Genomic DNA, 13298 nt, shown 5'->3' with positions numbered 1-13298 from the left:
GGGCAGGAGGTCCCCTAGAGCAAGAGATGGTGTGGCGGGCAGGAGGTTCGCTAGAGTGAGACGCGGTGTGGCGGGCAGGAGCCTTCGCTCTGTCTAGGTGGCTCCAGTGTTCCGTGCCCAGATGTGCTTCATCAAGAGCTCATCCCTGATACCCCTGGGGTCTGTCACCCGCACTGTGGGCTTTGTGGTGCCGATTCTGATATATCAGAGCGCAGGGCTGTGTACCAAACGTGCTCCACTAACCAAAGTCCACTCTGACTGTACTCAGGACCGTGAACTTTGAAATCCTAGATGGACACATCCCAATGTAAGCAGAAGCATCTAGAACATTAGATGCCCTCCAGCCTCGGTGACGCTTCAGGGCAATCTTGTTCATCACTGGGTTTCTTTTTTTAGTAATTTGTGGATCATTTCTCTGCCTTGGAGGAATTGTGGCTTTGGCAAATCTGAACAATCTATAGAATTTGAAGAAGGGAATTGTAAACACAGGGAGAGGAATGTAGTTATTGCCTATGGAGACTTTAAACTGTGCTAAGCATTTTTCTAAGCCCTTTAAATGTTGTAGGAGTTGATTTGATCCTCACAGCAGTTCCATGAGGAGGGCAGACCATGCCGTCCTTGTTTTATTGGTAGGGAAACTGAGATCCGAAAGTTTAAGGATCTCATTCAAGGTAGTATAGATGCTAGCTCGTTAGAGCTAGGATTTGAACTCTGGGTTCAGCATCTGTGTGCTTAATCATTGCAAAAAAACAAAAAACAAAAAAACCCCACAAAACACAAAACAAAAAAAATTCTCTAGGCTATTCTCTCAGGTGGGCTAGTCCCCAAGAGCCTTCTGCCCAGTCTTTCTCTTGACTCAGATGAGACAGTGCCCCAGGCCTTCATAGTTGGGATTGCTAGAAAATCCCTGGCAACAAACAAGTTCGTGTAAATTCCAGAACTGAGGCCTGGTAGTACTTTTGAAAGAATGTAAGGATGCCAACGTTGACATTCACATTTAAAAAATTTAGAAGGCTCACAAATTTCTAAAGTCATCACCCTTTATACACACATATATCCTTTATATATATATTTTATAATCCTTATCTCTCCCCATTTTTTGCTGGTTAGTTACTAAGTCACGTCCAACTCTTTTGCGACACCGTGGACTGTAGCCCACCAGTCTCCTCTGTCCATGGGATTTCCAATGTAAGAATGCTGGAGTGGGTTGCCATTCCCTTCTCCAAAGGATCTTTCTGACCCAGGGATTGAACCCATATCACCTGCATTTAACAGGTGAACTCTTTACCACTGAGCCACCAGGGAAGCTTTTAGGATATGTAATTGTCCTTGGACTTAAAAGCTGAGTCAGACTCTACCAACAGATAGTTCTGTGACTTGATGAAGCCCCTTCCCTGGTCTGGAATGGTACCAAATATGACGCAAAATAATAATAGCTGAAATATGTTGAGTAGTTACTCTATATCAGGCAGTGCTTATTTTATTTACTACTCTCAGAAATGCTCTGAGGGCCTCAAAAGGACAAGTAACTTTCCCAAGACCAAACACCTCATAAGTGAAGAAACAGACTCCAAAACAGGTCTGCCTGACCTGTGAGGTCACATTTTTAACAACAAACTGCAGGGTTGAGAAATAGTGGGTGGTAACAAAAAAATGCTTTGGCAAATTCTTTCTATAAAGATCAAGATAGTAAATTTTTTTGGCTTAGTGGTCTGTGTGAGCTGTGTTGCAACCACTCATCTCTGTCCTTGTAACATAAGAGCAATCATATGCTTAGTAAATGAATGGGTGTAGCTGTGTTCTAAGAAAGGTCTTGTTTAGATGCTCTCTGAATTTCCAAGAGGGAGAGATCAGGGTTTAAATGGTCAGTGAGATAGCTGAGCAGGAGGTAGGCCATAAGGAAGCAGTGCCTAGGGAGAGGAAAGTGTTTTCCGGGAAAGGAAAGAATGTCGTCTCATTGTGACAAGGAAAGGCTAGTTGAGGTTTGGTGCAGTGTGAGGGACCCTCTTGGTGGCTCTGTCTGAGAAGAGGTGACAGGGCTTGCTGGAAGGCTGTCCTGCTTGCCTGGGGGTTTGAGAATCAGCCTGGAAACCAGTGCAACTGAAGCAGAGAAAGCAAAGTGTAAGAATAAGGAGGAAATCAGTGCTTCCCGAGTGGCTCAGTTGTGTAAAGAATCTGCCTGCAATACAGAAGACATGGGTTCGATCCCTGGGGCAGAAAGATCCCGTGGAGGAGGGCATGGCCACCCACTCCAGTATTCTTGCTTGGAGAATCCCATGGACAGAGGAACCTGGGAGGTTATAGTTCATGGGGTTGCAAAGAGTCAGACATGAATGAAGCGACTAAGCACTGTGGGGGAGGGAGGGTGGAGGTAAGGGGGTGAAGAGGAAATCAGAGAAGGGCTGCTGCTGCTGCTACTAAGTCGCTTCAGTCATGTCTAACTCTGTGCGACCCCGTAGACGGCAGCCCACCGGGCTCCCCCGTCCCTGGGATTCTCCAGGCAAGAACACTGGAGTGTGTTGCCATTTCCTGCTGCTGCTGCTGCTAAGTCAATTCAGTCATGTCCAACTCTGTGCCACCTAGGAGGGGATTATACCAGGCCCTGGTCGGTCACCATAGGTCTTGGGTTTTTCTCTGCATGTAACAGGGGCCTGTAGAAAGATTTATCTGTTTTATGTTTTAAAAGAACATATTCTGTAGGTAAGCAGCAGTCTCCTGATGGATGTTTGGTGTGAGAGGGAGTGGAGTCAAAGACACCACGGAGCTTTTGGCCTTAATTGGACCAAAATGTGTATTTCCATCGGATGGTCATGAATTACAGATGACTCACCGTGTTCTTCTGAATGAATTCCAATTTGTAATGCTCTTATTCAGAAGGGCTGTCAGGTCTCATCTGACCATATTTTGTTTATTAATTTTGGATATATGTAGTCAGTGAAAATGGCTGTTAAGCCAAGTTTTTCTCTTACTAAACTTGAGAAGCTGAGTTTGGGAAATTAAAAGCAGAACTTCATAAACTATTTAGGTTCACACCAACGTCTGTGTTTACTCAGGGGATTTTAGCCTTTGTTTCAGTGAACTGTGATTTCTGCCTTGAGTCATTTGTAGTTTTATTTACTGAGTCTTCATCTGGATTACTGGTAAAATTCTGCAGAGGAAAGAGTATTGAAGACCAGTGTAGTCAGCAATCCATTTATGCAACAAATATTAGTTGAGTCACTATTATATGCCAGACACTTGTCTAGATTCTTCGGATTCTTCATGAACAAAATAGATAGAAATCTCTGTTCTCAAATGCTTCTATTCTAATAGAGACAGAAAGACTATAAGCTAAATAAAATACATTGGATGGTATTGAAAAAAAAGTGAAAGTGTTAGTCGTTCAGTCACGTCCCATTCTTTGTGACCCCATAGACTTGCCCGCCAGGCTCCTCCATACATGGAATTCTCCAGGCAAGAATACTGGAGAGGATAGCCATTTCCTTCTCCAAGGTATCCCGACTCAAGGTTCAAACTCAGGTCTCCTGCACTGCACACAGATTCTTTACCATCTGAGCCACCAGGGGATGGTATTAAGTGTTATGAAAGAATTTAAAAAGGAAAGCAGGAGAGAGGCGGGAGAGAGATACCTAGAGTGGACATGTTACAATGTTCAGTGGGGCAGTCAGGGAAGCTTGTACTAAATTGGAGACATTAATCACTGACATTCCCTTCTGGGTCAGCCAGTTCAGAATCCACTCAAACAACACTGTTATTTAACATGGATTTTTCCATCGATTTCACAAGGACATAACTTACGGTTGTACCAGATGGTATCTTGAAATCAAGATAGCACCAACAGAATGGAGTAGAGCTTGAGAATTTACAGCGCATGTTCTGTGTGGTATTTCCCCTGTTCTCCCAAGCAGCTCTGTGAGCTAGGCGGAACAGGCATTAGGCTCCTACATACAGCTTGTGTACTTGAAGTGCGAGGGTATAAGTTATTCCAGTAATTCACATTTAGTAAATGCTGAATTCTCTATGCAGAGGGAGAACCACCGTGATCCTGGAGGATGAATCTGGCTCATGGGTGTGTTTCGTTGGACTCTAAAGATTTTTACAAACTTTTCATGAATGGCTGACTTTCAAAAATTAGGCGATGACACACAAAGAGAGTTCCAGCCCTTTCGGTGGTTGTTTTCGACGTGAGTGCTGAGTTAGCCTCTTCCCAGGGCAACAAATGACTGGAACCGAGGGATGCAGCCAGTAGGCCTGGATATGGGGTTGCCATCACCGCTTCTGGTCCTGGGGTTCTGATGTTGGGCTGCTTCTGTTATTTATGGTACCTCACGGCCCCTATTTGAGTTTGTGACTCTTGATCAACTGTTCATCCTAATTTAGTGACTCTTTAAAAATGATGACATTTATTTTTAGTGCTATAAATATATTTATTCTTATAGTCACATTACTTTTAAAAACTATTTTATATTGAACTATAGTTGATTGACAGTACTGTGATAGTTTCAGGTGAACAGCGAAGGGACTCAGCCATACATATACACGTATCCATTCTCCTCCAAACCCCTCCTCCCATCCAGGCTGCCACATAGCACTGTTCACACTTTCCTGTTCTATACAGTAGGTTCTTGTTGCTCAGCTGCTCAGTCGTGTCCGACTCTTTGCAACCCTGTGGACTGTGGCCCGCCAGGCTCCTCTGTCCATGGGATTCTCCAAGCAAAGACACTCGAGTGAGTTGCCATTTCCTCTTCCAGGGGATCTTCCCAGCCCAGGGATCCAACCCATGGGTTGAATCCAAGTCTCCTGTGACTCCTGCATTGGAAGGCAGATTCTTTACTACTGAGCCACCTGGGAAGCCCTCAGGTCCTTGTTGGTTACCCCTAAAAATGATGACATTTGAAAATAATTTTGACATTATTCATCCCCCGTTATCCTACACTGGCCCTCAGAGTGTTAGTCACTCAGTTGTGTCCCAGATACTGAAGTGGGTTGCCATTTCCGTTTCCAGGTAATCTTCCAGATCCAGGGATTGAACCTGGGTCTCTTGCATTGCCAGTAGATTCTTTACTGTCTGAGTCACTGGTGAAGCCACCAGGGGCCCCAGAAGTCACACATGATTTTCCAGGTGTTCACAAATAATTGGTTTAATGATTCATTCGAGAATTGTGTTTCAAAATGCGCATTAAGGATTCCTGGCTCACCTGTAATCTCTAAAATCTACTTTCCCCTTACTGAAAATTGCACAGAAGTCCGCTCCCCTCCAGACTCTTGGAGTTTTTCTTGATTTCTGTCATGTTTGTCATTACTCATGGTTCAAAGGTTCTATCTGCAAATATTTTTCTTTTTTAAAAATTTATTTTATTCAGTAGAGTTTTTACAGTGTTTGTTAATTTCTGCTGTACAGCAAAGTGATTTAGTTTTATATATATATATATATAATTTATAGAGCATGCTCTGGGTAGTATTTCCCCTATTCTCCCAAGCAGCTCTGTGTGTATGTATATATACATATATACATACACACACATTGTTTTTCATATCTTTTTCCATTGTGGGTTATCACAAGATGTTGAATATAGTTCAGAGAAGGCAATGCAACACACTCCAGTACTCTTGCCTGGAAAATCCCATGAATGGAGGAGCCTGATAAGCTTGCAGTCCATGGCGTCGCTAAGAGTCAGACACGACTGAGCGACTTCACTTTCACTTTTCACTTTCATGCACTGGAGAAGGAAATGGCAGCCCACTCCAGTGTTCTTGCCTGGAGAATCCCAGGGACGGGGGAGCCTGGTGGGCTGCCGTCTCTGGGTTCGTACAGAGTCGGACACGACTGAAGCAACTTAGCACCATGCTATACAGGAGGACCTTGTTCATACACTCTATAAAATAGTTTGCATCTGCTAATCCTGAACTTCCAATCCATTTCCCTACTCACATCCCTACAATTTTTTTTTCTGTCTCTTGACCTATTGAGCCTCATTATCTTGGATTTGAAGTATTTCTTCCATCCTTTATATTTTAACAGTGATTTTTTTTTCTTTCTCTACAATTAATATGGTATACTCTATCATCTCATGTCTCAAGAGACAACTCAGACACTGATAACCCCCAGCAGATGAATACATAACCTGTCAACCTCCACCCCTGAGACTTAACATTCATTTATAGATCCTGGAAGTTACTTTCCTGCATATAGAACATACGACTCAGCACAGTTGTGACAAGAAGAGGCACAGAGCGGCACAGGGGCAGCAGTGAGTGGTCCAAGGTGGTCTCCATATGCTTCAGGAACCAAGTCAGGGTCTACCATGGCCCAGGCTGTGGGCTCTAGCATGGAGCTGACAAAGACTGCTAAGGGCAAGTATAGGCAAAAGGTATCAGAAACAACTCAAGAACCAGGGCAGACAGGGCAGGCAGATCCACATTATCAAGCTCAAGGCTCATGTGCTCGCTGCTGTCCTGGGTGCAGCCCTCCACCCCCTTCAGCTGTCTGCTGAGAAGCAGTCTCAGAACTGAGCTTGTCCTCAGGAGGCTGCAGGAGATGAACCCAAAAGTGGCCAGCAGAGTCTGCACCTGTCCCCAGCATTGCCGTCAGAACTAGGGGCCTTTCTATTTGTTTTTCATGTTTGTGAGCTTCAGAGCATCAGCTAATACAGTATCAAAAGTGTCTGAGTCCCTTCTCACCAGGAGAAGGTCCTTAATAGACCTCATGGCGAAGGGGCAGACAGGAACACAGAGACGTGGGCAACTGGGTCTGGAGCAACCTCCAAAAAGGTAACCATTCTAATAGGCAGGCCCAGGAGCATCTTCAACAACAACAGTAGTGGTTTTCCTTTCTCTTTCCTCTTCCATTGTAAGCCCCATGAGCAATCTCCAACCTTAGGACCAGAATGTATGGTGGCAGCCTATGTCACTTTCCTGCCAGGAGGCCCCGGAGCAACAGGAATGTAGCAACAGGAATGAAGTCTTGTGACTTCATCCCACTCAACCCAAATTAGCATATTAATATGTTTTTCCTAAGTCCCCGCTCAGCTTTCCTTACTCTCGCTTCCTTCAATTTGTCTCTCACCTGCCCTGCCTCATCTCTTTAACACCATCCACACCAGCATCTCTCTCTTGTTCCTTATTCTTTCCATCCTGCTTTTTAAAACCACCCTGATTGCCAAAGTCCTCTTTGAGTTTTTATCTATCTGTTTCTCCACCTTTGAAGGTATCCATCATCTCATCCTATATTCTTTTTTTTTAATGTATTTCTTTTGTTTTATTTATGTGACTGTGTCGGATCTTAGTTGCAGCACACGAGATCTTCGTTGCATCATGTGGGATCTCTAGTTGTAGCACTTGGACTCTCTGGTTATGGTGTGGGCTCCAGAGCACATGGGCTCGGTATTTGTGGTATGGACTTCATTGCTCTGTGACATGTGGGCTCTTAGTTCCCCAACCAGGAATCGAACCCATGTTCCCATCCCCTGCATTGCAAGGCAGAGATTCTTAATCACTGGACCACCAGGGAAGCCCCTCATCCTATATTCTTTTCCCTGATTTGGCAGAAGGGTCCTTAGCTCTCCGAATTGCATATATTTAGTCTTTTCTTTTTTCCTCTGCTCCTACCAAGCAATATGGTATCTAAAACTCAATTTTGCTCTGATAACTTTCTTCTTTATAAGAGAAGGTCTTACCATTTGCAGAGTCGGGGAGGAAGGCAGGAGGCAGGGAAAAATTTCCTTCTTCAGTTCCTAGTTTAGGTAAAGAAGCTTGGGAGGAGGGGTGTCTTCACTGGGATCCCTGAGCCGTGCACACTGTGGGAGGGGTGTGTGGTAGGCAGGCACGAGGTGGCAAGCAGATCTGCCAAAGTGAGAGGGTTGGCTCTGTGTGTGTGTAGTAGTCGCTCAGTCGCATCTGACTCGTTGCGACCCCCTGGACTGTAACCTACCAGGCTCCTTTTTCCATGAAATTCTCCAGGCAAGAATACTGGAGTGAGTTGCCATTTCCTTCTCCAGGGGATCTTCCTGATCCAAGGATCAAGCCAGGGGTCTTCTACATTGCAGGGCGATGCTTTACCTTCTGAGCTACTAGGGTTGAATCTAGTCCTGTCCTTCCCAGGAGCCCTTTAGTTATCCAGAAGGATGCTTCCCAGAGGCCTTGCTTTCGAATTCAGTAGGCAATAAACAAGGATAGTTTGCCCAGCCCAGCCTCATGACTAATGCTGGAGAAGTTCTGAGCCCCTTTGTGCTAAGCAGCAAACCCCCCATGTGTGTCACCAAAACGGTTTATAGACCAAAGGGAGACAGACGCAGGAAGTCCAGAAAAGAGAACATCCCCTGGGGGAGAGGGTCTAGGCAAGACTGGCCTGGAAAAGTGGATGAGGAAGAACTCTTGACAGGAGCCGCTCATTCCAGCTTTGTCTCTGCAGCCGGTCCACCCTCGCTGGATGATGTGCGTGGAGAAGACAGAAGCTTTCTTCGAGCCCACACTGGCCGCCTTGTTCATCCAGGAGACTTTCAGACCCAGCACCCATAGTGCTGTGCGTGAGGGCTCCTCTTCAGCCGACGTCCCCCCACCCCTTCCCACCCAAACCATCTTCTCGACTTTGCCCTTCCTGATGGTTTCCATGGTCAGAGAACCAGGCAGTTAGAGAATCCAGAGAGGGACACGCGGCACCCCTAGAGTCTGCACGGTTTAGTCCCGAGGCACAGAGTCCGCGCGGCACACACCACCCTGAACAAGCCACCCAGCTTTACTGCTCATGTGTTTCTTCAACCATAAAATGAGAAAACTGAACTCTGTGACCTCTCAGCCTACTCCCTGTCTGTCTATGATTTTTGAACAACTTGTGAAACTATGTAAGAATGGCAAGCTATCACTGTAAGAACCACCCAGGGTAACTACTGAATACCTTGCAGTGGCTACCATGTGCATCGTACTCTGGTAAGCGAGTCACATGAACTGCTTTAATTCCTGGTGTCACAGAGGGGTTAAGTGGTTTGCCCAAGACCACACAGCTACCCCAAATAGTGGAGTCAAGGTCTGAACTCAGGTTGCCGATGTTGTCATCTGTTTTCCTCCATCTAGAAAGGAAATACACAGGATGGTAGACGGCGGAGAAAGTGGTAACTCCACAGTCAGGCTGCATGGCTGGGACGGCTTTAGCTTGTTGGGAAGCGGACGAACCCAGGAAGATGGGGAGAGGAAATGCAGGCCTTCAGAAAGATGGATGAGGAGGGCTCTTGAGAGCAGAGAAGGGGATGGTGGTCCTCTTCCTCCCCCAGCTTTCTGAATGGATTGCCTGGCGAAAAGGGTGGTGTCTCCCCTGCAGGCTGAGGTCTCCCCACAGACAGAAACTGTCCCCCACATCAGCTCTTAGGAGTCACTCGTCCCCACCTTCCTGTTCTGTGCTTGGTACCTCCTTTCCATCGCCACAGCTCTCTGTGCCCTGAGTTTTTGCTCACCTAGCAGATACCACTTCCTCTTTCTGAGATCTTCCTCCTCCTGGCAGCTCCTCAGGGCCAAGGCCCCTTCCTGGAGGGCTGGTGGGCAGGACCCAGGACTAAGACTGATCCTGATCCCATTTTCTTCTCCCTGTGCCCTCCTGCCTGCAGGCCACGGAATTATTCACTACCATCAAGGATACCCTCATCTCTCACCTTCATACGGTTCCCTGGCTGGATGGAGAGACCCGGGCAGAGGCCCAGGACAAGGTAAGGCCAGGAGAAGGAGACAGCATGGGGATGTGTAGTGGGTGTCAGCGGAGCTGGGATCAGGACAGCACAGTGACTGGGGAAGGGTGCTCATGCACCAGGCAAGTGTCACCACCGACGTGCCACACAGACACCCTGGTGACGCCACCAGAGGAGGGGACAGGGCAGCGAGCCGGAGAAAGCCCCTATAATAGACCCGAGCTCACTAGAGTCCTCTGCCTTCATGTCTTCCCAGCTTACCCAACTGCAGGTGAAGATGGGGCCCTTGGAGTGGGCCCTGAAGCCAGACCCAGCCAGACAGGAATACGACGACGTGAGTCCCCCCGCCCCCGGCCAGGCCCTTTCTAATCCTCAGCTTCCTCATCCTCTGCACTATCTGAGTAGCAGACAATCATTTTCCCTGGTTGACCCTAACCCACCCCTTCCCTGCCCTGGTAATGACTGGGCTCAACGGGTGAGCAGTCACACAATGGGGCTTCCCTGGTGGCTCAGTGGTAAAGAACCTGCCTACCAATGCAGGAGACATAAGAGACACAGGTTCGATCCCTGGGTGTGGAAGATCCCCTGGAGGAGGGCATGGCAACCCACTCCAGTATTCTTGCCTGGAGAATCCCATGGACAGAGGAGCCTGGTGGGTTATATAGTCTGTGGGGTCGCAAAGAGTCAGACACGACTGAAGTGACTTAGCACGCACAGCCACACTGTAGGTTTTGCCAGCAGAAGAACAGAACTTTTTCAGGTAATGGTGTGTGTGTGTGCACACTCACACCCATGCATTTGTGTGACTTGCTTGAGTGTGTGTGTGCTGATACACGTGAAGCTGGTTTGCAGTAACACACAAACTGGTGTGTTACTGCAAACTTGAGTGTGTGTTTGTGTGTGTGTGTGTGCTGATGCACGTGAAGCTGGTTTGCAGTAACACACAGTGGTGTCCTGGTGCCAGCTTTCCACCGTTGCAGGGATGTCTCTGGGTCAGGGCTTATCTGCCTGCCTCAGACAGCCACATCAGGGTGTATCAGTGTGTGTCTGCATTTGTCTCCATGTATTTGGGTCACGTCCTGGCTCCTCCCAGGTGCAACTTGGACCTAGCTTCCTCCAGAGCTTCCTGAGTGGTGTCCGCTCCCGCCAAGCCAGAGTCATCCAGGGGTTCTTGCAGCCTTTCTCCAGTCACAGGTATGAAAGCCAGGGAGACACAGACACCACATGCCAGAGACAGCTGTCCATAATTCCTAGGAAAGACACGGAGGTTTGGGGGAACAGCAGCAGTCCTTCAGGAAGGACTTCGGGTAAATGATGGAGCTGGAGTTTGGGTGTGCTCTTCCTGCAGGTGGCAGGCACCCCCCTGGAGCCTCAAGGCTTCCTATTCAATACCTGACAACGTGATGGTCTTCCCAGCTGGGCTCCTCCAACCCCCATTTTTCCACCCTGGCTACCCCAGGTATGGGCCATTCTCTGAGGTGGGCAGGAAGTCTCCTGAGAGTCATGGACCAGTGTTACAATGAATGATGGACGGGACTTGTGGTTGGAGAACTGGGGCCAAACCTTGGAAGGATTCTGAGGGTCAGACGAGCCCTTGTCTCCCCAGAGCTGTGAACTTTGGTGCTGCTGGCAGCATTATGGCCCGTGAGCTGTTGCACATCTTTGACCAGCTCTGTGAGTAGCAGCGGGCTACTGGCAGGTGGGGCCATCGGGAAGGTGGGTGAGGTCCCCAAAGTTGGCTCAGAGGAGGAGGCAGGGAGGCTGTGCCAGGGCTCCAGGTGGGTGTGTCCTGGAGCTCTTGCAGCTCTCCCAGGAGCCAGAGCGGTTTGCAGAAGCCCCACGTCTTCATCCGGGCATCACTTCTCACCATTTCCCCCGCATGCCCCATTTTCAACAGTACTCCCCGGGGGCTGCCCGGCCTGTGACACCCGTGCCCTGCAGAAGGCGCTGCTGTGCCTGGAACGCCTCTATGCTGCCTTTCCATCACCCAGGGGAACCTCCTTCGATGTCTCCCGCACGCTCCTGGAGGATGCTGCAGATGCCGGGGCACTGGCCATCGCGCTGAAGGTAACACATCCCAAGGGCTGGGATCTAGTTTTACCAGAACAGACAGCCTGTCGCTAGTGTTTCCTTCCACCATCCCTCATGCAAACATGCAAAGCTTTCTGCCCTTCACATCCCTACTGAACTGCTGGCAACTTGAGGACTCCCACCCCCACTCCACAAGCCCTCTTCTCGAGGCTATCCACAGGTCTTACAGCAAGGATGTCTTCTCCTGGTTCAGATCAGTGTGTCAGTGCTGAACTTGGGAAGGACCAGGAGCTGGTTTTGGATATTGTATATAGGGCATCAGACTTCCAGCTGGCTACGGGTCTGGAGCCTAAGGGCAACTCTCCATCCCACCCCCATATCCAGGCATACAAAAAGAGGCTAGTACTGTTCCGTGGGGAAACCATCCTGCCCGACCTAGACCTCAGCCCCCGGCAACTCTTCTTCCGAAGCTATGCCCAGGTAAGCTGCCGACATCTCCCACCAGGGCTTAATCCATGTCAGATAAATACCCTCCCATTAATGCTCAGAGAATCTCTCCTGCCTGAAACATCTCCCCGAAGTGTCCCCAACCCTCTGCTGCACAAATCCACACTGTCACCCTTTCACACTTGTGCCCTGGGGACCATCCTTCATCCTACTATAAATTCTTCTACCGAGTCTAGCACTCTCTTCAAAAAAAGAGAGAGAGAAAAAAAAAAAAAACTTCATTCCTAAATTCCTTCTTGAGATGAGACCAACTTTTGTCTTCTCTCATTTCTTCTAGAAATACAGATGCCTTCCAAAAGAGCCTTAACAGACTATCCACTGATCATATTCCTCCTTGGAGACCCCGCCCCTAGGTGAAGACCCCCACAGAGTTCTCACAACAGACCTGCCTCTAGCGCACTTTTAGATGTTATGATGACACAGTTCCGCCCTCACCAGATACCTGCTGCCAGACTAAATGACCTACAAATGGCAAATATCTTCTTCCTCCCTGAGGCTGGGAGCACTCTGTCCCTGCTTCTGTCTTTGTCTGCTGTCCTTGGTCACCAGGTCTGCTGCGTCCTGCTCATCCAATACTCTGCTGTTCTCCTCACCCCGTGTGAACCTCTTTTTCTCCCCAGGTGATGTGTAGGGACCCCAGCACCCAGGATCCTCAGGACATTCACAGCCCTCCCACCCTTCGAGTCCACGGTCCCCTAAGCGACAGTCCAGCCTTCACCAGACACTTCCGCTGTCCCCAGGGGGCCCTCCTAAACCCCTCCAGCCGCTGCCAACTCTGGTAACCTGGCCGGTTCCCAGAGAGATCTCAGTACAGGTGTATCGGCATCTCTGCGCCCCATCCCGGGAATCAGGGCAACAGGTCCTCTGCCCTTCCATTCCAAAAATAAAAGCTGGCCCTTGGCTTCTGCCTGTCTCTTAAGAACATTGTTCTGCTATGCCTTGTGCCTGCTGCTGCTGCTGCTAAGTCGCTTCAGTCGTGTCCGACTCTCAGCGACCCCATGGACTGCAGCCCACCAGCCTCCTCCATCCATGGGATTTTCAAGGCAAGAGTACAGGAGTGGGCTGCCCTTGCCTTCTCCGTCATTA

At 48.5% G+C, this 13298-nt stretch overlaps 1 protein-coding gene across 1 annotated transcript in view; it reads left to right on the top strand.

The window, feature by feature from the left end:
- The window catches only part of KEL (Kell metallo-endopeptidase (Kell blood group)), a 25848-nt gene extending 12717 nt beyond the window's left edge, over window positions 1-13131 (top strand). Inside the window, exons 10-18 of the mRNA XM_040259909.1 lie at window positions 8411-8521; window positions 9597-9695; window positions 9931-10008; window positions 10768-10868; window positions 11023-11133; window positions 11281-11348; window positions 11572-11741; window positions 12090-12185; window positions 12833-13131. Of these exons, the coding sequence (XP_040115843.1) occupies window positions 8411-8521; window positions 9597-9695; window positions 9931-10008; window positions 10768-10868; window positions 11023-11133; window positions 11281-11348; window positions 11572-11741; window positions 12090-12185; window positions 12833-12994 (996 nt within the window). The 3' untranslated portion in view covers window positions 12995-13131. The remainder of the gene's footprint in view (window positions 1-8410; window positions 8522-9596; window positions 9696-9930; window positions 10009-10767; window positions 10869-11022; window positions 11134-11280; window positions 11349-11571; window positions 11742-12089; window positions 12186-12832) is intronic.
- The last annotated feature ends 167 nt before the right edge of the window (window positions 13132-13298 follow it).

Source organism: Oryx dammah, unplaced genomic scaffold (genome assembly GCF_014754425.2).
Source record: "Oryx dammah isolate SB20612 unplaced genomic scaffold, SCBI_Odam_1.1 HiC_scaffold_18, whole genome shotgun sequence".
In the NCBI taxonomy this organism is placed as follows: domain Eukaryota; kingdom Metazoa; phylum Chordata; class Mammalia; order Artiodactyla; family Bovidae; genus Oryx; species Oryx dammah.
This window is presented reverse-complemented; position numbering and strand designations above follow the sequence as displayed.